The sequence below is a fragment of the Gorilla gorilla genome, chromosome 14, assembly GCF_029281585.2.
Source record: "Gorilla gorilla gorilla isolate KB3781 chromosome 14, NHGRI_mGorGor1-v2.1_pri, whole genome shotgun sequence".
In the NCBI taxonomy this organism is placed as follows: Eukaryota; Metazoa; Chordata; class Mammalia; order Primates; family Hominidae; genus Gorilla; species Gorilla gorilla.
The window spans coordinates 35,098,887-35,124,612 of record NC_073238.2 but is presented as its reverse complement, the minus strand read 5'-3'; the positions used below and the strand labels follow the sequence as shown (position 1 = coordinate 35,124,612).

The window sequence follows — 25,726 nt, the reverse complement described above, 5'->3', positions numbered from 1 at the left end:
AAAGCCAGCATAGTCTGTTATTCGGGGCAGCAACTTCAGCAGTTTCATGGTACAGACTGATAACTAAAACATATTTCTTGTCAAAATAACATTGTCTTTAAACATTTGTTCTGTATAAACATTATAATGCCGTTCCATATAAACATTTATTATACTGTTCTTTTTGTTTTATGTTTTTTATTTAAATGCTTTTGGGAATAATTAATTTTTTTTAGTAGAGTGGGATATGATTTGTAGTTACAGGATTGTAATTGTGTCCTATGAAAAGTATAATATAGTACATGTGCATTTTTATTATGGTGTATAATAGTAGTAGTATTAGTGGTATAGCCAGGCTGGCTGATAGAAGGTAGTGAAGTCTGCAGTGTTGTAGATTAGTTTTTCAGTGGAAGGTAAGTGTAACCTCTTTGCATGGAGCATTACAAGTGTGCATTCTTGTTAGAAGGCAAACATCATGCCAGAGATAAAAATCCTTTCCAGGTTTGGAATTGGAAAACAAAAGTAACATGGAGTTTTGTAATAATTATGGGGAAAGGTATTTTCTGATAGATATTACATACTAACTCATAAATCTCCCATGCTCGTGGCCACGTGTAAGGAATTATAATCTTAAAAGTATTCTGGTTACCAACATTCGAAGGAAATTGGCCATAGAATTGGGCATCAGGGACAGTGTGCTGAAAAACAGACCATGATTAGGAGAGGCTAAGCCAAGATTTTAAAAAATCAGATTTCAGGGTTATTTTGAATCTGATGTTACATGAGCCATTGCAGTGAATTCCATTTTATATCTGGGAAAAGCCCTTTTTAAATAAAACTCATATCCATTTTCCCTTAATGTAAATAATATCCAGAAGTATTAATAGAGTATATGCTTTTTATAATTTATAAAAAGATAGAGGAGAGAATTATATGAGAATTTTGGTTTAGGTTTAATAGTTTCCTTTTGTAAGATTTCTTCCTGTATTTTCTTACTGATACTTTTGTAAGATTTATTGAATCTTTAGCTTATCATCTCCCTCTTACCAAAACACACTGTTGCCCCCCTTGCTGTATTATACCTGGAGAGCATAATTAGAATGTGAGAGGCTCTCCTCATTTCCTTGGAATAGAGTTTTTCATATATCCAGAAGTAGCAAAATTTATAAATATGATTCCCTTTGCTTCTGCCACCTGTATTCTTCCTCTGTACTTGAACTGTCTGCAGCTCTTGAAGGGAGGTTTGGGCTTTCATTCTCTTGCAGTTATAGCACCTGAAGTATTTGCCTTCTTACTCTGAGGGATCACACATCTGCTAGCTACTAAAATGGTAAATGGTCAGCTTTGGGGCCAACCATTTTATTATGGTTATGTGAACCCATTTATCTGTCTCATATCCTATATAATTTAAAAATAAAATCATGACACCTTTTATAAGCATACGAAATATTACAAAATCACTATTTTCCTAGTTATATTTTGTTTGTTAGATTTGGCATATTGAAAATAAAGAGAAATAAAACTGGAAAACAGTAAGTGAAATACATTTAAATTTTTATGAAGTATGAAGAATTGGCCAGGTGTGCTGGCTCATGCCTATAATCCTTGCACTTTGGGAGGCTGAGCCAGGAGGATCACTTGAGCTCAGGAGTTCAAGACTTCCCTGGGCAACATAGTGAGACCCTGTCTCATTAAAAACAAACAAACGAAAAGTACACACACACACAAAACACAAAGAATTGATTGCCTTACTCAGAACATTTATTTCACATACTATAGCCTTTGGCATCCCGTTTTTGTGGAAAATTTCAAAGATACACAATAGTAGAGAGAATACCCAGCTTTAAACAGCCAGTCTTGTTTCATCTGTGCTCTGCCATCCCCAGAATATTTTGAAGCAAATCCTAGGTGTCAGATAAATCAGTATATTGTAGTATTGGGTGAAGAACACAACATTGACCTTAGACCATGATCAGTGCCTCTTAAGAAAATGAACTCACTCTATATTGTTAGCTCTTAGGGTTCGCGGGCTGATTTTTTCCCCCTCTTTTTAAATTCGGGCTTCTTTCTTTTGGCTTTTTTGGCCTTCACCTCTTTCCCTGTACCTCCACAAGGGGGCAGATAAAGGAAGAGAGAAGGGAAGTTTAAATGAACCAGATTTGAGTTTCACTTCTGTTAATCAGTCGAATAGAGTTGCAGAAGATTTTGGGGGTGACTTTTCAGAAACAAGCAGTGATTTTTCTCCTTGAAACAACTCATAGTGCCCCTCCTTGCTCTTCAGAGACAGAATAATATTAGCTATTTTAAAAGGGGTTAAGCAATTATCTTTAAAAAAAAAGTTTCCAGAGCATTATTACAGCCTTTAATTTTCCCTGTGAATAATAATTTTTCTGTAAAAATAACGATTTAGACTTTACTCAAAATATAGTATTTGAATTTCTATCTACTTTTTTCAGACGATAGCTCTGGGTGATTATCATTAAGATTTCTCATTGAGTGATGTGAATGTTGCATAGTCGAAGTATTTTAGCTGGGCATTTGATTACCAATGGAAGGGGCATAACCACTGTTTTTTGTTTGTTTGTTTGTTTTGAGACAGAGCCTTTCCCTGCCACCCAGGCTGGAGTGCAATGGTGTGATCTCGGCTCACTGCAACCTCTGCGGGAGAGTGTTTTCAAGCGACTCTCCCGCCTCAGCCTCCCAAATAGCTGGGATTACAGGTGCCTGCCACCATGCCCAGCTAATTTTTGTATTTTTAGTAGAGATGGGTTTCACCATGTTGGCCAGGCTGGTCTCGAACTCCTGACCTCAGGTGATCCGCCTGCCTTGGCCTCCCAAAGTGTGGAGATTACAGGCGTAAGCCACCATGACTGGCCGAGTTTTCTCATTTCTTCAAAGCCTCAGTTACTGTGGCAGTATCAATGAATCGTATTCATAATAACCTACAAATATATGATGGTTACTTTATTTATGGTAAAACAGTATTCTGTTTGAAGCATGTTTGAAATTGAATGCCTGAACACCATATAAATTGCTTTTTAGTCTGTGGGAATTTTAAATAAGCATCTGTAAAGTTTTTTGTCAATAGATTATTTCTTTGTCTTGATATTTAGATACTGTGACTGTGGGAGTTTTTTTTCTTTAATATTATATGTGTTTACTCTTTTTGTTCTTTTGCTTTCCCAGTGAATATATTTCTTCTGGAAAAATGCTATTTTTCCAAGTAGACTATATGAAACTCACATTTTGTATATGTGGTGTTAATTGTTGCAAGATATTGGGGGAAATGATGGGATAAACTTGCAGAAATTGATTCTTTTTACATGAATTTTGGCATATGCTTTGCAGTAAGTGTATTTCCTTCTGTTGCCACCATTAAATTCTCTGGTTCTCAAAGTTTCTGTATGCCTACAGCATGACACATAATTACAATGAAAGCATTACCTTACATTCCTGTAACATTCTTTTTTTCCCCAGGCACTTAATGCCTTCTATTCCTTAGCTTTATGCATGAATTATGTAGCATATGTGAAGAGGCTTAAACTGTTACCATTACAAATTCTTTCTAGATGGCTCCTGTTATATTTAGGATATACTTATACTTTAGACAAAGTAAGAATGTTATTGTTGTTGACCTTGACACCAAATAACTGGGCAGACATTATATAGCTATGTTTGAATCCTCGCAAAATGTGCTGTTGAAGCCAACAGAGTCCTGGCGGGAGACTCTTCTGGACAGCAGAGTTATGGAGCTTTTCTTCACAGTAAGTTTTAGTCTTCATCTCTGGTAGCAAGAGCCATAGAAAAGAGGAAATGCCTTGGCGTGTTTCTTAAGTAAAACAGAACAGATTGCTTTTCTCCCCTAAAGTCTTGTCTTCTCATCAATATGGCTGCTTAAACAGAAATTATTTTAAAAGGTTCTTGCTAATTTATAAAAATGTCACATAGTTATGAAGTGCTTAATATCCTGCAGCAGAAGTTCTCAAACTTTTAATTTCAGGACCCCTCTATACTCTTAAAAATTTATTGAGAACTCCAAAGAGCTTTTCTTTATATAGGTTATATTTATCCTGTTAAAAATTCAAACAAAACTTTACAAAATGTGCTAAAAAGTAACAGTAAGAAACGATTACATATTAACATAAGTAACATTTTAATTAACTGTATTTTTGAAAACAAAGGAAGTTTAATGAGAAGAATAGCATTGTTTTCATTTTTGTAAATCTATAATATCAGACTTAATAGAAGACAGTCAGATTATCTTACCTGCTTCTGCCTTCAGTTAGTTGCAGTATTGCACATCGTGTGGCCTCGGGGAAATTCCACTTTTTACCTGTGTGACAGTGAGAATGGGAAACGCAGATGCTGTCTTCATATTATTATGCAAATAGTTTTTTCCTCACAGGCAACCTGACAGGCTTTTAAAAAGCTTCAGGGATCCCTGGGCCATAGTTTGAGAACTGCTATTCTAGAGTGTAGGTTTTATACTTATTATATTTATGAGTCATTGGTTAAGTTGGTATTATGGAATAGCAGTTTATCTCATGTATAACTTTAGACAGTCCTCTTTATTATTGGCTAAATATCAAGATGTAAGCAGTATGTTCCCACATTGGCCAGTGTGTATCCCCAATAAAACGGTCAAAAGCTGGAAAAACAATTCGTATGTGTGTGTTTATGTGTTGGATGCTAATTTGCAGTTATAGGGGGAATATACAAGTTAATTAGATATAATGACGTGGACAGAAGCCCAAGTAAAAATCAATTAAAAGTAAAAAAGCTATTTTGCTTAATCCCAATTGTTAATTTTAGTTTCTTTTCATTTGTTTTAAAAATATAGATGAGCCCTTCAACTGCCTTTTTCTGATTGAACCATTTAAAATAAAGTAGTTATGTGGTATGTATTTTAAAATGTCTAGAACAAGGTTATCTATCCATGGGTATATATAAAGGATATTTTCTATAGAAATATTCAGACTGAGCATTAAATCACCTTGTGGTTTCTTTTTAAAATCAGAGAAATGATGGCTAAAACCACTATCAAGATCAAAGAGATAATTGTAACTAAATTTTAAAATTCCGTTGCCTGCCTCATCTGACAGGAATTGTTTTGATACGAATCCAAGTCCAAGTCTTTGTATTATGCACTTGACTGAAAGTAGATTCCACTCCAGCAGTTTTTGAAAAGGTGAAAAACTTGCTGGCAGTACTGGAAACAACTCTACCAGATCTGAACAGCTGTCTAGACAAACCAGACAGCTGCTCCTGTCAGCTGTGAACAACCACATGCAAATAACTTGAATTTGAAAGTTAACCCTTTTTTGCTTTATTTGAACAATTTTTGTGTTTGTAGCTATTTTCACTTAAGCAGTTTATGAACAAGTTTGTTACTTGTTTTAAAAATGACAATGGCTAATCTTTTTATTTAACTTTGGTTAAATTTAGTTTTAGTTATATGAATTTATTGCCTACTTTAAAGCATTTTTCCACTGGATATCACTTGTGCTAGTTTTGGATAAGCATCAGTATACTGTTGCATAAGAGCAAGACTTTAAATATGTTAATCATAAGACTTTAAATATGTTGGAATACTTTGGGTTGCATTCTGCCCTATAGAAGTTTACAAACTTCTTGATTTTTTTTCCTTCTATAAGGTCTTGGAAAAAAAACCCACTTTCATTGTGTTTTCTTCCTACCTTTTTGACCAGAGTCTTCTTGATCTCGCTTATGGTCTCTTCCTTCTTTGCTCATCACATAAATATTGGCATTCCTATCTTAATTCTCAACTTTGCTGACTCTGTACACTTTCCTGTGGCTCTCTCTTCGACACGTAGGACTTCAGGCACCGGTTCCCAGATGACTCCTACATCTATATTCAGCACAGCCTGCTCCAGAGTTTCAGAGCCTTATAATCCCAGTGCTTACTGGATGTTTTAATTTGGATGGCCAACAGACATCTCAGATTTAACATGTTCCAGTAGAATTCGTCATCTTCCTTACTTGCTTCTCCTTCCTTGTCTTCCTTTTCTTGATGCATATCCTTGCCATTCACCTCACTGGGCGTCCTGCTGGGCTTTGCTTTCCCTTATCCCTCTGTCCCTTTCCCATATTCAGGTGGTGATTCAGCTTTCCATTTTATAATACAGTTTATATTGAAATACATGTTTAGATATGGAGGAACTCTTTTGTAATGATGACATTGGAAGAAAGGCAAGAATTTATATTGTATAAAAATTAAGCATTTATTATTAGTTTTATGTGGTTTATATTTCAGGTAACATAAATTAAGCTTGAACAGCACACACCGTCTCGAAAGACAGTTATTTATTTATTTTAACTTTATTTTTAGTTATTTCATTAGCTATTTCATTGAGGGTATTCTTTCTTCTGATTGCTCGCTTCGAGACCATAATGAACATTCAAGATTGTGAGATGTATTCTTATTGTCCCAGATTACATTGTATCTGTTGACAGAATATATCCCTGGATATCATGCTTAAATGCTGATTAGATTCTAAGGCATCGTGACAAAAATTTAATTACAGATTTCAGATAAAGAACTTATAAGAGTGAGTTGTGTTCAGAAGTTTATGAACTAGACAGTGTGCATATATGAATTTGTCTATTGTACTTGGAATTTACTATATAAAACTTAAAATACATTGGAATATAGTTTGAAAAATATTTGTATTTTAGACCAAGGATTTGCAGACATTTTTTGTATAGGGCCAGATAGTGAACACTTTAGGCTTTGCAGGTCATATGTTCATATTCAACACTGCCATTGTAGTACAGAAGCAGCCATAGATGATACATAAATAAGCACGGCACTGTTCCAGTAAAGCTTATTGATGGTCATTAAAATGTGAATGTTGGCCGGGCGTGGTGGCTCATGCCTGTAATCCCAGCACTTTGGGAGGCCAAGGCGGGTGGATCACCTGAGGTCAGGAGTTTGAGACCAGCCTGGCCAACATGGCGAAACCCCGTCTCTACTAAAAATACAAAAATTAGCCAGGCGTCGTGGCACGTGCCTGTAATCCCAGCTACTCAGGAGACTGAGGCAGGAGAATTGCTTGAACCCGGGAGGCGGAGGTTGCTATGAGCTGAGATTGCACCATTGCACTCCAGCCTGGGCAACAAGAGTGAAACTCTGTTTCGGGGGAAAAAAAAGAATTCTGTGTAATTTCCACAGGTCACAAAATATTATTTTTATTGGTTTCCCCCCAACCATACAAAAATGGAAAAAACAAAAAAACACAACCATTCTTAGCTCACAGCCATACAAAAACAGGCGGGGGCCAAATTTGGCTTATGGGCTGTGGTTTGTTCTAGTCCAAAGAGTATAGCATATTTTAAGCATGTCAGTAAATCAACTAACTTTGTAATGTTTAGAGATTACTTAGTGTTTTAAATTTCATTACTAGAACCTTGGGAAGTTCAGAGATTAAGGATTAAGGGACTCAGTGAACAAGGATTTATTAAGTGTTCATTGTGGCCCAGCATACCAGTGAGTACTTAAATGTTCTGACCTGAAGTAATTTAGAAACAATTTGCCTAGTCAAAGTGAATGTAGCCTAAAACTATGAGTTTGATGTTACACAACATTTACAAAATAGAGAGAGAACTTTGTGTGGGAAAGAAAAGGGCTAGTTAAGTACTTCGGCAAGTACAAAATGGTACATCCAACAGTAAGTGTTGGATGGATTAAGATTAATAATGATCATATTTCTTCACTAAATTTTCCTTGGCTCTAATATGTCAGATTACAGAAATGAAACCTTTAACATCTGAGAATATTAATACTATAAAACTAGGGAGCAGTATTTCAAGAGCATTCCCTTCATACAAAACACTATACCAGGTGTTTCATGTCCGTATTGTATCGCTGAAATAAAATATAGGTTAGCTTAGCTTTAAATGGATTTAAGTATAATTTACATTTTGTATTCAAAATCTTTTAGCATTTATTAATAGCAATGATGTAGGTTAAACTGAGATTCAAACAAATTGTAAGCAAACTGAGAATTAATAAAAGAACGTGCTTATTATATTTTGGTTGAATGAATGCATGAATGTCTAGGGATTCAATGGTATATTGCTTTTCTAAGTGCACAACTGTTTACTTCCACTAAAGCAGCATCTATATACTCTTTATTGAACTTGTCTGCTAAGTTTAGCAAGAAGCTGTAGCTAGGCATAGTTAGCATAATACAGATGACTGTCGTTGTTGCTGTTTTTAGAAGAAGCAGTATGTCTGACTGGCTGGCATCTGTTTCTCTCTTTGTCATAACATGCTGGAGACAGATCAATTTTCAAAATGTAGGTAGCCCTCAGTTAAAGATCAATTGATATGTTTAAAATAATGACCTGTAATGTAAAGTGGACTGAGGGACAATTTTCAATTTAGTTTAATTCAGGAATTAATTTTCTAGAAATAACCAGCTACAGTGAATTTTTCTCTTACCTCATTCGGCATGGTAGACACGTGACCCTTACAAAGGAAGAATTTATATTTATGGATTAGTAATTCTTTCTAACAGGTACATCGAAAAATCAGAGAAGATTCAGATATGGCACAAGATTCTCTGCAGTGCCTTGCCCAGTTAGCTTCTCTTCATGGACCCATCTTCCCAGATGAAGGATCACAAGTTGATTATCTAGCACACTTCATTGAGGGATTACTGAATACTATCAATGGGTAGGTATACTTGCCCTTTGCAGCTGAAAAAGGAGCTCTATGTTTTGTGTTTAACAGTAGAAGAAAAAAAGAAACTAGTTATTTTTTCCCCCTTATATTTTGAAGTAAAGTCATATGGGTAATTTGAAATTAATAAACAGAGACATACCTTTTAAAATGAATCAGTAACGATATTTGCTTGTTTGGAAATGAGTTATTATATTAATAATTTTTCTTTTACTGCCACTTAATAATACTCATTCCTTGGTTTTAGAATTGAAATAGAAGATTCTGAAGCTGTGGGGATCTCCAGCATTATCAGCAACCTGATAACCGTGTTCCCACGAAATGTTTTAACTGCCATTCCAAGTGAACTTTTCTCCTCCTTTGTTAACTGCCTCACACACCTCACTTGTTCTTTTGGGCGAAGTGCTGCATTGGAAGAAGTGGTGAGTGACTATTCTAAAGTAAATTGTGTCAGTTTTCACAAGGAAATTTGCGGTGCCTTTGGAACATTTCTCATGACAAGTAATTATTTTTAAGTGAGTGCCGGCTATTGTTAAAGTGACCGTTTTGTTTAGATGTGCAAATTATTTGGGAAACATGACCTTTAAAAATTTGTGGATTAAATAGCTTTAGTTGGTGATATTTACTGGTCTTAAGCATTTAATTTTGAGATAATTTAGTACCCAAATATAAGAGATGGAATGAAATGAGCTGTGGTTTGTTCAACACAATTTTTCATGTAAAAATTATGTCAAAGGCTCATTCTAACAGCAAAAACATTGTTTACAGGGTGTTGCTGTGGTGTGGTGTAATTACGTGTAATTTTTTTTTTTTTTTGAGAATTTTTTACATTGGACTTATTTGGCAATTATGTAAACATAATTTGGTTCAAATCATTGAAACCTTGCTTATTTTGATTAGACTGTGCTCTCTAATTTTTTGGATGGTAATGCTTTAATAGTGTATCCTGGTAGAATTTAATTTACATTGAAATTAAGACCAATAACAATACTGAAGATGTTTTTTGGTACAAATTTCCAAATGTGTATTTTCCATATTTTATATTTAAATTTAGACGTCTACTAAAACCCCTTGAGGACACAGCTGCTTTTTTAACAGTTACTCTGAATAGCTGTATTAATCATGGAAAAAAATTGATTTCATTCCACAAAGTAGTGATTAAATTGTTGAAACTAATTTTTCTTTTTATGAGTCAAAATGTGAATCTTTCTGAAAGGCTGTAGGAGTAAAAAGAATGTAGATATTTTGTTAGAATTTCATGTTAAATTGTAAGTTGTGTTGGTTAGATTCTGCCAACGTGTATGTGAGTTTTTTCGTATCCCTTCAGAGGTGTTCAGAGAATAGAGAACTCGAGAATGATTATGTTTATGTAATCGGGCACTTTCATGATTTGATGAGGAAAGGAACCAGGTCAGACAAGTTTTTATATGGTAGAGAAAATGTAGTAACAGAAAAATAGAAGTTTAAAGGCATGATATGTACAGTTGAATGTTTCAGAGGGATACTTTACGTTCTAAACATAAAAATCCAGGGTAATTTTAAGTATTTAACATTTTAAGTATTTACACTTTACTCAAACCTCTTTCAAATGATCACAGATTCTGAACTAGTCAGGTTTTATTTAACATGAATTCCTTGCACTTTCCCTCTCCCCCTTGGTTTATTTTCTCTTCTAAACCAGGTGGATTAAAGAGCATGTTGATCCTATATTTAGAAACTAAGCTCCTTTTAGTTCTGTTTGTGAGTTAAGCGTGTTCCTAAACGTTTTAAAGAATTGCTGGAAGATACATGGCATCCTTGATTTGCAAATTTTAAGTGCAGAATTTATTTGAGGACGCTGACATCTTGACAATTTTACCTTCAAGATTTGACATAGGAGTGTTGGAATATAGGAAGCCTGCATGCATTTGCAGAGAAGCAGATGTGTATTGTGCTTATTTCACAGCAGGCGTGCTCTAGTGAAGATGAACCTAACAGGTTTCATTCAAGAAAAGTATTATTTATTTTCATTTGTTTTACTCTTTTAATTAATTTTTAATTGAGCTGTTTATGATATTTAAAAATTATTTTTTAAAATAATTGGTCACCTATTTGAAAAGGACAGAGGGAAAAGATCTGTTTAAAGTTTTGCATTAGTCGTAGAAACCAGGTTGGGGATGTGTGGTGAAGTTGAGGGCTAACGGGGTGGCCCATGCATGGTGACTTTCTTAAGAGTAAACCTCCTAAATGTCATCTCAACCTCAAGTGGTTTCCGTTGTATCTTGTGTATGCTGGGAGTAGAGGACCAGGGGAGTATACAGCTAATACCAGAAATATAGGAACAAATCCAGCCAAACCAAACTGGACCTCTGGGACAGAAACCATTTCATCTTTTGTTTTCTTGGGCACCCAGTAATTGTAGTAATAGTACATAATACGTAGTTGTCCTAAGATGGAAAAGTATATAAAGACATGATCTTTTTTTTGAGATGGAGTCTCACTCTGTCACCCAGGCTGGACTGCGATGGCACGGTCTTGGCTCACTGCAACCTCTGCCTCACAGGTTCAAGCGATTCTTCTGCATCAGCCTCCCAAGCAGCTGGGATTACAGGCATGCGCTGTCACGCCCGGCTAATTTTTGTATTTTTAGTAGAGACGGGGTTTCACCATGTTGGCCAGGCTGGTCTCAAACTCCTGACCTCGCAGTCCACCCACCTCAGCCTCCCAAAGTGCTAGGATTACAGGCATGAGCCACCGCGCCTGGCCAAGACATGATCTTTTAAGTAAAATTTGAAAAATTGAGGCATATTAAAGATATGAGTTTGGGAGTTAACATGGGATGAAAAGATGATGAACTTTTGAGGGAGACCGCACAGTTACAGGCCAGGCAGTCATGAAGAGCAAGAGTTCAGGCAAGCTGCTTCACTTTTTTTTTGAGCATGTTAGCTTATTGGTAAAGTCAGGGTATGAATTCCTCCTACTGCTTTATGACATGGATTAACTGCATGAAAAGTACCTGTATAGGCCAGGCTCAGTGGCTCACGCCTGTAATCCCAGTACTTTGGGAGACTGAGGCAGGCGGATTGCCTGAGGTCAGGAGTTCGAGACCAGCCTGCTAAACGTGGCAAAACCCCTTCTCTACTAAAAATATAAAAAATTAGCCGGGCATGGTGGCGGGCACCTGTAATCCCAGCTACTTGGGAGGCTGAAGCAGGAGGATCGCTTTAACCCGAGAGGCGGAGGTTGCAGTGACCCAAGATCACACCACTGCACTCCAGCCTGGGTGACAAGAACGAAACTCCATCTCAACAAAAAAACAAACGGGAGGGGGAGGGGGACGTGTATAGTGTACAATAATTTATTACAAGCAATAACATGTAGAATAATTTTTTAAAATGAGCCTTTAAAATAATAGCTTTTATTGAAAACCTGTGTGCACTCTTACCACATAAGAACAACTGTTGAGTTTTGTTTGGTGCAAACTAATTATAATTCTAATTTTTAAAAATTATTTTTTAAATGATTTTTATAATTGTAATTTTGTGAAATATTGAAAGCTTCTTTTTCCAGTAGGAAAACAGGTTCCACGTGTAAGACTTTGTTTTACTGTGAGAATACTTTTTTCAGAGCCGTGTTTGTTTAGGAATATATACAGATTATCATCTTTTTTAATAGCAATTCATGTCTTTGATGGTGGTAACGTTGTGTAGCAAGGGAAGAAGAGCATCTTCATACGAAGAAGCATTCTTGATACCAGTGTGTGTTTTTGAAACCCATGTCATAAAGCCACCTTGCTTGGTGGCTTTAGCATGTGAGTGAAGAGACATATTTATGAGTACTCTGACTTGCAGTTAACTGAGAGTCTGTGTTCACAAAGAGCAATTCCGGTATTCAGCCAAGTTTCTCTGTGGCTGCAGAAGTTTCTTGATATTATTTGAGACTTCTTGGAGATAAGAATTTTTTCATTATACCCAGAAATCAAATTATTATCTATTGCTGAACTGAAGAGGTAAGAATGAATATGGAGATGAAAAAGTATTGCCTTAAAAATTAAAATCCTGCTGGGCTTGGTGGCTCACGGCTGTACCTTGGGAAGCTGAGGCAGGCAGATCACCTGAGATCGGGTGAGGAGACCAGCCTGGCCAACATAGCGAAGCTCCGTCTCTACTAAAAATACAAAAATTAGCCAGGCATGGTGGCACACGCCTGTAATCCCAGCTACTGAGGAGGCTGAGACAGGAGAATTACTTGAACCCGGGAGGCAGAGATTGCAGTGAGCTGAGATCATGCCACTGCACTCCATCCTGGGTAACACAGCAAGGCTTTGTCTCAAAAAAAGATTAAAATTCTATCAATAATTGTTCATATTAATACAACAGCTGTTTTATAAAAGATTTATAATAGATGCATTTGAATTGTTTCAGTGAAATTCAAGGAGAATATGACTTGAACTGTATACTCTAGTTTGTTTCTTGGTTTCTTTTATAATTAACCATTTTGAGTTCAGCCAAGTAGGCAAAGCTGTGCAGTATGTTGCTACAGGAACAGAGCAGCCTTCATACCATTGAGGTATTTTGTATATGCATTTTGATGTATGTGTTGTGTATAAGGGCAATCGTGGTAAATAACAATTTATAAAGGAAGAACCTTACACTAGTTTTAGTATATTTGTAGCCTAATCTCAAGACCAGCAGGACAAGGTAGTAAAGAAAAAGGTACTTGATAAAGTTTTTAGGAAGTTGATTATAGAATGTAATGCAATAAAATAAATTTGCAATTTGTCAAGTGAGTGAGTGTACTTAGAGGTCAGCATTCTTGATTCAGAATTTAATTTCTCTGGCTTGTTGGGTAATTACTTTGTAGTGAGGTTATGTGACAAAAAGGAAGCCATAAATTGAAGCCAAATTACAGATTGAGAAGTGGGGAGCATAAATTTTGGGATATCTCAGTGATAAGAGGGAAAACAATACTTATTCTCTCGGATGGTTGTGTCAGTACAGTGTAACTGTGTAGTCTACCTTGCACCTTCACCCATGAAAGGACGGATTGTTTGAAGATCCTTGCCAACATCCCCACCAAACGGTTCTTGTAGCTATAAAAGAATAAACTGATGATACTGGAGAGAGCAAGCTGGCTGTCCAGCGCCCCCCACCCATCAAGCACATTCATTTCCTCTGCTTAAAAGATAGAATTAAATCCATGAGTATTTTTTAAAGCTTGCACATTAAAAGTATACTTTTTAGAAATAATAACAATGGTTTTAGCTCTACCAGGATATTTGGAAGAAAACTAGTTACTATTTTACCTTAAATACAGATTCGTATTAAAAGAAGTGTTTTAAGAATTATTTTAATGTTTTAATTCTAATTGGATGATAACCATGTAATATTTCATGACTTGTATGAGTCAGCTCTGATTGTTTAAGTCTGCTTTACCAATCCTAGTACAGAACCAGTGTTAAGTTTCACAGAATTCTTGCACCTTTAGTGCAGTGGATTTAGAATAAAGCTTACTTACTGTTATAACTATTGTTCCATATCGTATCCCTTATATTGTTTGTTATGCTAGTATTAGAAACATAACTAGATCCAATGGACCTGGGGTTCAAAAATGAATACTAGAGTGAGATAGAGAAAAAGGGATTTCTAAAGCATTTTCATACTATGTGGAAAATTAAAAAAAAAAAAAAATCAAAAAAGGGATTGCCCTTTTACTCCAGGTAAGCCGAGTGAGTCCCCAAGATGTCAGCCACTATTCAGCTTTGTTAAGTCTGTATTGAGCACTTATCGTGTGCCAGGAACAGTGTCTTAACGTGTATGCATTCCTTTACATTGAGAATTTGGAAACTCCTGTGCATTTTCAAAAGGAAGAAAGTATGTTAATCCAGTAGTGCAGCATTTAAAATCTTTTTCTGAAAACTATAGCTTGGACTCTTGGTGTTTTTGTGGGGGTAGTGGTTTTTGTTTGTTTTTTGTTTTTTTTTGTTGTTGTTGTTGTTTTAAGTGATCTGTCTGTAAGATTTTTCTAACAGCTGCAATACTTGTCTACTAAATCCATTTCTCTTGGGGGCTTCCAGAAACCAGGAATACTGTCAGCTGCATAGGTATTCTGAAGTTAAATTAATTCTGTATTTTAGGAACTAGCTAGAAAGAATAAAAATAACTAGACAAGGATTTATTTTTCATTTGACATTCAAAGACTTCTAAATTCCTGCATTTTTAAGTGGAGAGTTCATGAAGTTTTATTTGTGACATTTGTGTCACTATATTGTTCCCATATTTGCCTTAAATGATACTTCGCTAGGAAAGAATCTACATACCAATAGCAGATGAATAACAGCATAAACTAATAGTATAGCTCTTTCAGTCTTTAATCGTTCATATGTCCTTCTTAATGTTTTACACTGTGCAGCACAAATATTATTTGTGATTTGTTGTTAGACGTGAGGATTGTGCTGATGCCTGTAAAATTTAAAGTTATTGTGAAATGTTTCATTCATATAAAGTACTAGTTTTATGTTATAAAAATATAAAGAATAATGAAATGAACGATTATGTATCAACCACGCAGATTAAGAAATAGTATAGTATATTGATGGAGCCTTTTTCTGTTGTTTTTTAACCTGTGGTTTTTTCCTTCTCCTGTTATTGCATGCAAGTGTTTGGTACATTACTTATTTCTGCCAAGTGAGTCTATAAGCAGATGCTGCTGGTGAACTTCCCAGCCAGTGTTTTGCGCACTTTTTTGCAGCTTCTACAATCTCTGATAGTTGAAGCTGTTTTCACTTCCAAACTGTTGTAAAGAATAATATAAAAGGAACTTTTTGAAGGATATTCTGTAGACATAAGATTTTCTGTGAAAATGAATTGCCCATATTCATCTCACTGCATTTTTTGTCTGTGAATCACATATCTAACACGTTATTTATGTTTACATATGAAGATAATCTTGATGATCAACAGAAAAAGCTTTCCGATTTCATTGAAAGGATTTGGAGTTGTCATGATGATTAGTTGCTGTTCACAGGAAAACAAAGTAACTACTTTAGCATGAGATTTAGCTCATATTTTTACAATACCTGATATTAGATTTATATAGATAAATATAAATATAGATAAAGACTTTTTATATTTTAGAGCAGTTCTGAGTCCACAGCAAAAATTGGGTGAAAATACAAACCCCCTCAAACATGCAGCCTCCCCACCCTCACCCATCAACATCCCACACGAGAGTGGTACATTGTTACAGCTGATGAAACGACATTGACACATCATCCAGAGTCCATAGTGTACATAGGGTTCACTCTTGGCATTGTACATTCTATGGGTTTGGACAAGTGTGTGATGTCCACCATTAAGGTATCATACAGAGTAGTTTCACTGTGCTGAAAATCCTCTGTGTTCTGCCTATTTATCCTTCCCTGCCCCTCACAACCTCTGGCAACCACTGATCTTTCGCCTGTCTCCATAGTTTTGCCTTTTCTAGAATGTCGTGTAGTTGGAATCGTGTAGTGATGTTAGATTTTAATCTCTGAAATTCAATTTGATGTCAGAAAGGGGACAGATTTCACATATTGAAAGTTTTCAAAGCTTCATTTGACAGCATTTTCATAAATAAAAGTAACCACTATTTTGGAATTATGTATTCAACATAATTACCAAAACGTAAAAGATTTTTTTCTATGACTAAAGGGTTGCAAATTTATTGCTCTATATACTTCCAAGGTAATTATGGGCATTGAGAGATAAGTGCTGATATCATAATTTGATTACCTTCTCCACCCTGCATTTCCAGATGGAGTAAAGTGGGGTCAAGTAGTCTCGTAAGCTCTAAGCCCCTCTCCAAAGCCTCTCTGGCAGCAGGCCTGACAATACCAAGGGCATGAGCACATAGTGTCTAGTTTGGTCTCCTTAGTCATCTCTGTGCACGTGCTGCTGCCTTGGCTGCTGGGTTTTGGCCAGAGTGGCCGTGGAGCAGGGCCAGGGTATTATGAAAAAGCGCTAGGTTAGGTTTCAGTTTTCTGTGATTAGACTGAAAGATTTAGTTGCCAATTGTCAACAACCATATTTCTCACACTTTGCTCAATGAGTTATATTATCTCCAAAAGAAACCAGAAGGCTGTTTAGAAGTCCGTAGTCTTACTGTAAATTGCCATCCAGTGAGTTGAGGCTCTTGCAGTCTACCTCTGATCTTCTGTTCTAATATCAGAGTGTTAATAGGAGGGATTATTGAAAACTTTTTTTAATAATAGAAAGGCATATAAGACTTTTACTTTTTAGTTATACTTTTATGTATATGAATAATTAAACCACGATAACATGTGTTAGATATATACCTAAAAATCAACCAAGATAGGTCTTAGAAAATATCCTGCTTTTTTTTTTTTTTTTTGAGACTGGGTGAGTCAGAGGATGCTATTCCTAAATTCCTCTTGTGATATGTTACCAGTCTGTTTATTTTGGCAAGATAAACTGTTAAGACTTAACAAATGATGGCTGTAAAGCACATGCTTTGTTAAGTATATAAACAGGCCACAGATGTTTCTATGGAAAGAAAGTATCTTATTCATCTCCATATTCCAGTGCCTGGCTCTTAGCGTTCAATAGATTTTTTTTTTTTTTTTTTGAGACAGCGTCTTGCTCTGTCACCCAAGCTGAAGTGCAGTGGTGTAATATTGGCTCACAGCAACTTCTGCCTCCCGGGTTTAAGCGATTCTCCTGCCTCAGTCTCCTGAGTAGGTGGAACTACAGGCATGTTCCACCACGCCTGGCTAATTTTTGTATTTTTAGTAGAGACGGAGTTTCGCCATGTTGGCCAGGCTAGTCTTGAACTCCTGATTTCAGGTGATCCACCTATTTCAGCCTTCCAAAGTGCTGGGATTACAGGCATGAGCCACCATGCCTGACTGAGAGCTCTCCTAAAGTATAAACCTAGGAGTGGAATTTTTTGATCAGAGAGTATGTAAATGTTCACTTTTAGAAGATAGTAGTGTCAAATTTTTGCAAAAGTGATTGGACCAGTGTATTACGTGTATGTGAGTTCTCAATGATCCATGTTCTCACCAACATTTACTGCCAAACTAGCAGGCATAAAATATGATCTTAATTTGCTTTCCCAAGTACCAGTAACATTGAGCATCTTTTCATATATTCCTCTTTTGAAATGTGATTCCTCTTTTGAAATGCTTGTTTGTGTCCCTTGCCCATTTTCCTAATGGGATGTTTGTCTTTTCCTTACTGATTTGTAGAAAGTCTATATATGTTCTAGAACTAGTTTCTTGTTGGTTATATGGGTTTCAGATTGATATGGTTTGGCTCTGTGTCCCCACCCAAATCACATGTCGAATTGTAATCTTGTAATACCCACATGTCAGGGGCGGGGACCTGGTTGGGGGTGATTGGATTATGGGGGTGGTGGTTTCCCGCATGCTGTTCTCGTGACAGTGTGTGGCAGTTATCTCCTCACTGTCTCCCTCCTGCTCTGCCATGCTAAGACATGCTTGCTTCCCCTTCGCCTTCCACCATGATTGTAAGTTTCCTGAGGCCTCCCAGTCATCCTTCCTGTTAAGCCTGCGGAACTGTGAGTCAATTAAACCTCTTTTCTTCATAAATTACCCAGTCTCAAGTAATTCTTTACAGCAGTGAGATAATGAACTAATACACAGATCTATTCTTTTTTATGGCTTTTTCACTTTTTTTTCTGTATTTAAAATATGGAATAATTCTGTATTTAAAATATGGAATAATTTTAGGTTTACAGAAAATTTGCAAAGACAGTACAGAGAGTTTCCATGTGCCTTGTACCCAATTTTCTCTTAATAGTATCATCTTTTGTAGCCATGGTACATTTGTCAGAACTAAGAAGTTAACGTTGGCGGCCGGGTGCGGTGGCTCACGCCTGTAATCCCAGCACTTTGGGTGGCCGAGGCGGGCGGATCACGAGGTCAGGAGATCGAGACCATCCTGGCTAACACGGTGAAACCCCGTCTCTACTAAAAATACAAAAAATTAGCCGGGCGTGGTAGTGGGCGCCTGTAGTCCCAGCTACTCGGGAGGCTGAGGCAGGAGAATGGCGTGAACCCGGGAGGTGGAGCTTGCAGTGAGCCGAGATCGCGCCACTGCACTCCAGCCTGGGCGACAAAGCAAGACTCCGTCTCAAAAAAAAAAAAAAAAAAAGAAGTTAACGTTGGCATATTATTAGTAACTAAACTAAAGGCTTTATTGGATTTCACCAGTTTTTCCCCCGATGTCCTCTTCCTGTGCCAGGACCTAGTCCTGGATATCACATTGCATTTTGACTTCATCATATTGTTTGATGAACAAGTGTTCCTCGTCTTAATGTAGTTGAAAGTTGTTTTTTTTTTAATGATTTGTAATTTTGGTTCCAATGTAAAGACGCCTACCCTTCCTGTGTTTTCTTCTAAATTCTTTAAAATTTGCCTTTCCTGACTTTAACATCTTAGAATTTAGTCAAGTAGGGATGCAAATTTTTTTTCTCCATGTGGATAACAGGTTTTTCTGCAACATTTATTGAATAGTCCTTCATCCTCAGTGATCTGCCGTACTGTAGTTTTTATATAAGTGTGGGTCTCCCCTCTGCCTCCCAGGTTCAAGTGATTCTCCTGCCTCAGCCTCCCAAGTAGCTGGGATTACAGGGTCCTGCCACCATGCCCAGCTAATTTTTGTGTTTTTAGTAGAGATGGGGTTTTGTCATGTTGGCCAGGCTGATCTTGAACTCCTGACCTCAGGTGATTCACCTACCTCAGCCTCCCAAAGTATTGGGATTACAGGCATGAGCCACCATGCCCGGCTCCTCCTTATTCTTAATCAACATCTTGTAAGTGAATGCTTCTGGGTTTTCAACTTTAAAAATAAATACTTAGGTATCTGTGTGCTGATGATGCCCTAATTTGTATTTCCAGCCCTGATCTCTTTCCTAAACTTCAGACATGTATCAAACAGTTAATAGAACATTCTCACTTGGATTCCTATTTTGGATCTAAAATTTAACATGTCCAAAAGAAGAAAGGCCAAGAGGCCTTCATCTCCCTGTGTGCGTCATCTCACATTGCCCTGTCCAACACCCCCATCCTTCTGTATTGTAGGAGTCTTCCCAGCTGTCAGGATAAAAACCCAGGTGCACCCCCACCACTGCCTTGTTTTCTGTCTTGCCTCAGGTCATTTTCCAGTGTCAGCCCTTTCTCCAAAATCTGTACCCAGTTTGGCTGCTTGGCATCATCTCTCCCCTGGTCCATGGCACCATTATACTTTGCAGTGTAAGCAGTCTGATTTTCCTTTAAAGAATTATATCTGGCCAGGTGCAGTGGGTTACACCTGTAATCCCAGCACTTTGGGAGACTGAGGCAGGAGGATCCCTTGAGGCCAGGAGTTCGAGACCATCCTGGCCAACATGGCCAAACCCCGTCTCTACTAAAAATACAAACATTAGCTGGGCATGATGGTGCACACTTGTAGTCCCAGCTACTCAGGAGGCTGAGGCAGGAGAATCGCTTGAACCCAGGAAGCGGACGCTGTAGTGAGCCAGGATCACACCACTGCACTCCAGCCTGGGTAACAGAGTGAGACTCCATCTCAAAAAAAAAAAAAAAAAAAAAAGCATTCTATCTGTTTCAAGCATTGCAGTGGCTTCTTGCTGCAATTAGAAGAAAACCTAATGTCCTTGTCATAGCCTATCAAGGCCTTTGATCTGTTTCTTGCCTCCCAGCCCCCATTCTCACCCCATGTTATGTCAGGACCCGTCACTCTCTGCTCCAGGTCCACCGGCTCTCTCTGCGATATAAATGCCAGGCTCATTCTTGCCTCCTGACCTTTGTAGGTTTTTAAACTACAGTGACCTTTTAGCCAAATGTTAGCTCCATTCAGGGAGATCTTGGACCACAAGTAACGCTGTGAAACAGCCTGGTGGTGTGCATGGTCATCCTACCTTTTTCTCTGATAATTTTTCTCTTCTTTCTCAGTGGTATAGTTTTGGTGTAACACTTTAATTCAGTAATAGTAGCTAAATGAAGAAGAAAGAATAGGAAAGAGGACAATTAGGATTACAAGCTAAACAATTTCACTGAGACTATCTTGAAGCATATACAGCCTCAGGGTTTCCTTAGTGGATCTCATACAGGTCTAGTTACATCCGGTACCATGCTCGTGGAGAGAGGCCTATTTAGCCAGTCAGAGCTTTGGGCAAGAAGAAGCCTGGCTTTTCCCTAATCTTATCTACTTGTCTCTTTTTCTAAGTTTCCCACATGTGTTTCCTTTGTAAGAAGAAAAACTAACTGCAGTGAACCAAAAAGATGGAGAACCAAGAAGAGGGAGAAATTTATTTCCACATTCACAAAGTATTTGTGCTTGTTAAATTTCTGATTTTTCTCTAAGTATGGGACACTTTTGGTATTTCTCTAATAATTATGAGTTGAGTCAACGCGTATTACATTTTTTTGAAGACAGTGCTTTTCTACTGTATGGAATTTGCTGTTCTTTTTTATTATGAGTTATTTCTTGTTAAGGAGCACTGGTGGAGTTCTCCCCACATATTCTTAAACCTGCTGATTAAGTCAGTCTGTTTTCATCCTTCAGTTTCTCTAAAACCATTTTAAAGTGTGTAGGGTGTATACATTTTTTTATTTTTACAATTCTCTTCTTGACTACAGAAAATGTTAATATTATTTTTATTTGAAAAATGCATGTTCCACAAAACACTAAAGAGCTGGTTTTAAAAATAAACTTTAATTCCAGATTGCCTAAGACTTACTTAAACTGAACTTAGAAAGATTTTAGAAAGTTCAATAAAAACTTATCAATAATTGGGAAGCTCTGTTAAAGGAAAAACTTAAACTATTTGTATGTATTTATATGACTGTTGTTATAATGCCAATTGTCGTTCTCTGGACATTTGTTTTATGAGTGTTCTTTTCTTTTAGCTTGATAAAGATGACATGGTATACATGGAAGCATATGATAAATTGTTGGAGTCCTGGTTAACTTTGGTTCAAGATGACAAACATTTCCATAAAGGCTTTTTTACCCAACATGCAGTTCAAGTTTTCAATTCCTATATTCAGTGCCACCTAGCTGCTCCAGATGGCACAAGAAATTTGGTGAGTTTTAAGCAAGATGGTAATTAACAGTCTATTTCATCATAGGCTATATTTTACCATGTTACACGTTATATAATGCCAGAAATTTAGGATGGGTTCCCTCAGAAGATTTGCTGGGAGCAAAAGTGGCCTTGTTCTCTGAGTTCTTATTATATGGGATGTTGCCTATGTATATTCCTTTTCAATTTTCAGTTACCCACCTCTTTCTGTCTAGCTGTCAAGAGATATGAATAATTTGGGCCATGGATGTCTGGTTATTTCAGTGACAGAAGTTCAATTCTCCCATATGGGAGGTGGGTTGTGGGTGTGCAGTTAGTTGTGTTGATCACCATGGAATGATTCCTGTACTTCTTGCTCTTGTATGTTTTCCCCCTTTTGATAACTACCACGGCTGTCAGCATTGTTAGAAGGGAGTTCCTAGATAGCTGTGCTCAAAGGTCTGCTGTGTCCCCTCTCCTTTTGCTATGCAGTGCTAAGCTATCTAAGCTATGTTATGGAGCCACAGAAGTGCACGTTGAATAGGCAATGCAGTTCCTCATTGTTTATTTCTTTTACTTGCAATAGACTGCCAATGGTGTGGCCTCTCGTGAGGAGGAAGAAATAAGTGAACTTCAAGAGGATGATCGAGACCAGTTTTCTGATCAACTGGCCAGTGTAGGAATGCTAGGAAGAATTGCTGCAGAACACTGTATACCTCTTCTGACAAGGTACACACAGTCCAAAGAAACCCCATGGAGCAAATATTCTCTATTCACAATTCCCTGGAGAGCACTTAAAGTGTTTAAAGACTTTAAACACCCCCACCCCGTGTCCCAGCACACTGGAACAAATGGACAGAAACATACTCATGATTGCGTTCCTTGGCTTAGACATTTGGAGCCCAGGCACTACAGCGTAGATGGCAGAGAGATTATGGAAAACATGGTATGAGAAATGATTTGACCCATATCAGTAAAAACTTGGAATAACCAGTTTTCAAATGCCTGTTGTAAACCTTGATTGTTTGTAAAGCAGTGTTTTAATTCTATGTTATAAAAAATAAATCATAATTCCTATAGTGCTATGAGGACAGTTGTGTACTATAATGTTTTTGTATATGTGTTTTTACGCTAACATTTAATTCATGTTGTCTAATATGTGGAAGTTGTAAGTTGTTCCATGTCTTTGCTTATTGAACTTTATGAAGCTACTGTTTTCTTCTCTTTTAGTTTATTAGAAGAAAGAGTAACAAGACTCCATGGTCAGTTACAACGACATCAGCAACAGTTACTTGCTTCACCGGGTTCAAGCACTGTTGACAACAAAATGCTTGATGATCTCTATGAAGATATTCACTGGCTTATTTTAGTTACAGGTTGGTTGGCGGTTTCTTTTTAAAATGTAATTGCCAACTGAGCAATTTAAGCCTTAAAAGAAGCTTCCTATATGAAAAACAATAGTGTATATATAATATTGGATAAAATTTGGATACAGCCATTTTCTGTCATAGAACTATGGATGCATTTTTAAAAAATACTGGCTAATATGTATGCAGTGCCTATTGCATACCAAATGTTTCATGGATCTCATTCTACCTGCTGAATTAGTATTGCTAGGTAGTATTACTATTATCATCATCATCGTCATTATCCCCAACTAATAGATGAAGAAGCTGAGACTTTGAGAGTATAAGAAACTAGCCCATTGTCACACTGCTATTAATTTTTAGAGCCAGAATGTAAATCTAGGCAGTCTGACTCTTAGGATCTTCTTTTTTGACCACCATACTATTAGTGTTTCCATATTTTAAATAATAAGCAAAAAATCTTGACTTTTGAAAATGAATTCCCTAATATTGACTTCTAATATAGATAGTAGCAAAATTTCTATTAACTTTACAGAATACAGTACTGAAAATTATTTAAGGTAGTAGATTAAAAAGCCCCTATGAATTACAAAATTGGTGAATAAAACATTTGTCCTTTTCTGTAGTTTTGAGGGTTACTTATCTGAGACACAGAAAGTTTTTTTTGCATAAACTTGAAATTCAACAGGTTAACATTTATAATTTACATCAATTTATATGATGTATATAAATCAAACTGAAAACATTTATAGTACAATTTGATAAATGTAGATTTGTTAAGTGTTCATTTTTAATTTTTTTTAAACTGAAGGCTACCTCTTAGCTGATGATACTCAGGGAGAGACTCCGCTAATACCTCCAGAAATAATGGAATATTCCATTAAGCATTCATCTGAAGTTGACATTAATACAACACTTCAAATTTTGGGATCTCCAGGAGAAAAGGCTTCTTCCATCCCAGGGTACAACAGAACAGATTCTGTGATTAGGTAATATAAACTCTATAGCTGTGCTCTTGTAATTTTTATACTGTTTTATAAATTCTGAGTTGATGGGTAGATGACTGGAGTGATAGGCACGTTGTAAATCTGATACATGAAAAAAATGAAAACTTGGAGAAGCCTTGAAATCCACAAGGATGGCAAGTACTCAGTATATTTAGGCAATGCCACTCTAGTGAGAGTTGACAGCTATACCCAGTACTGAAGAAAAGTAATGTCAAATTATTCTGAATACAATGAGACTTGGAAGGGACATTGAATGTAGTTAGGAACATAACGCCTGTCCATCAGAGAGCAATACTGATGCATGCAGGCGCCCTAAATGAAGGGAACCAGATGAACGTCAACAAGTATCGTTCATAAAAGCTAAAACTACGTTTCGGTGGCTTTCTCATGGAAAATGATAGATAAAAATTTGTATCTTGTAAAATGGAAATATGTATTCTAAATGTGAAACTTAAGAGCCCTGTTATAATACAGGAGAGTGCCTCAAATGAGATGATTCACTTTAATCTTCCTAATACTAATGGCAAAATTTTCGTTAATTCTTAATGGTGAAATTAAGGAGGGATAAGCCTGTATTAAAAATGTTCCGGCCAGGCGCAGTGGCTCACACCTGCAATCCCAGCACTTTGGGAGGCCGAGGCGGGCAGATCATGAGGTCAAGAGATTGAGACCATCCTGGCCAACATGGTGAAACCCTGTCTCTACTAAACCTGCAAAAATTAGCTGGATGTGGGTGGTGTACGCCTGTAGTCCCAGCTACTCGGGAGGCTGAAGCAGGAGAATCGCTTGAACCCAGGAGGCAGAGGTTGCAGTGAGCTCAGATTGCACCACTGCACTCCAGCCTGGCGACAGAGCAAGACTCTGTCTCAAAAAAAAAAAAAAAAAAAAAAAAGTTCCTGAAAGTGAATTTGAAAACAACATGTGAAATTTCAGTATCTTTAACTTTATTTTAAATGTAGGTTGCAAGCAGAGATGTCAGTAATGATAATAACATTGGTTTTTGTCAGCTGCAAAACCAGTAACTCAAACAGGATGCTGTCCCCTTCATTCTTTTTAGTATGCAAAAATATATGGATATCATTTAAACATGCAATAGAAAATGTGGCTTTTTAAAAAATAGTTGAAATATTGAGCTGATAACCAAGGAAATGTTGGGGAATTTATTTCCTTTATTGTTGCATTCTCTTGTTTGAAATGAAATCATACTTTATTGAAAAAGTTATATATTCATTTTAGGATTACCTTAGTCATTAGATTTAGTGTCTCTGGAAATCAGTGCTTTGCTCTGGTTTGGTTGGTGGTGAATGTTAAATTAAAAAGCAGTTCATTTCAGGGTGCTGTCATATTATATATTCTTTGTTATATTTTTTGCTTGGGCAGTAGCATCAGGAATGCTTTCCTTGTATTTTAAGTGCTTTTTCCATTTTTGTCAGATGTTAGTGTGGGAGCAAAACATTTTGGTATCTGAGAGCACAGACTATGGAGGATTGGGACCAAAAAAAAAAGTCGCCATGTTTTTAATCCAAAGAATTAATATGAAATTTAATGTTATATGGTAGAAACATTTCTTGTTTCACTAAAAAAGCAGCTCACATTTCTTA

At 36.8% G+C, this 25,726-nt stretch overlaps 1 protein-coding gene across 7 annotated transcripts in view; it reads left to right on the top strand.

Annotated features, from left to right (window-relative positions):
- Window positions 1-25,726, top strand: part of XPO4 (exportin 4) — a 125,194-nt gene that overhangs the window by 70,800 nt on the left and 28,668 nt on the right. For all 7 annotated transcript variants that reach the window (XM_055360123.2, XM_055360120.2, XM_055360121.2 and 4 more), the window contains 7 exons: window positions 3,631-3,743; window positions 8,520-8,677; window positions 8,931-9,105; window positions 21,597-21,773; window positions 22,338-22,480; window positions 22,982-23,127; window positions 23,930-24,107. In XM_055360123.2, the coding sequence (XP_055216098.1) occupies window positions 3,631-3,743; window positions 8,520-8,677; window positions 8,931-9,105; window positions 21,597-21,773; window positions 22,338-22,480; window positions 22,982-23,127; window positions 23,930-24,107 (1,090 nt within the window). The remainder of the gene's footprint in view (window positions 1-3,630; window positions 3,744-8,519; window positions 8,678-8,930; window positions 9,106-21,596; window positions 21,774-22,337; window positions 22,481-22,981; window positions 23,128-23,929; window positions 24,108-25,726) is intronic.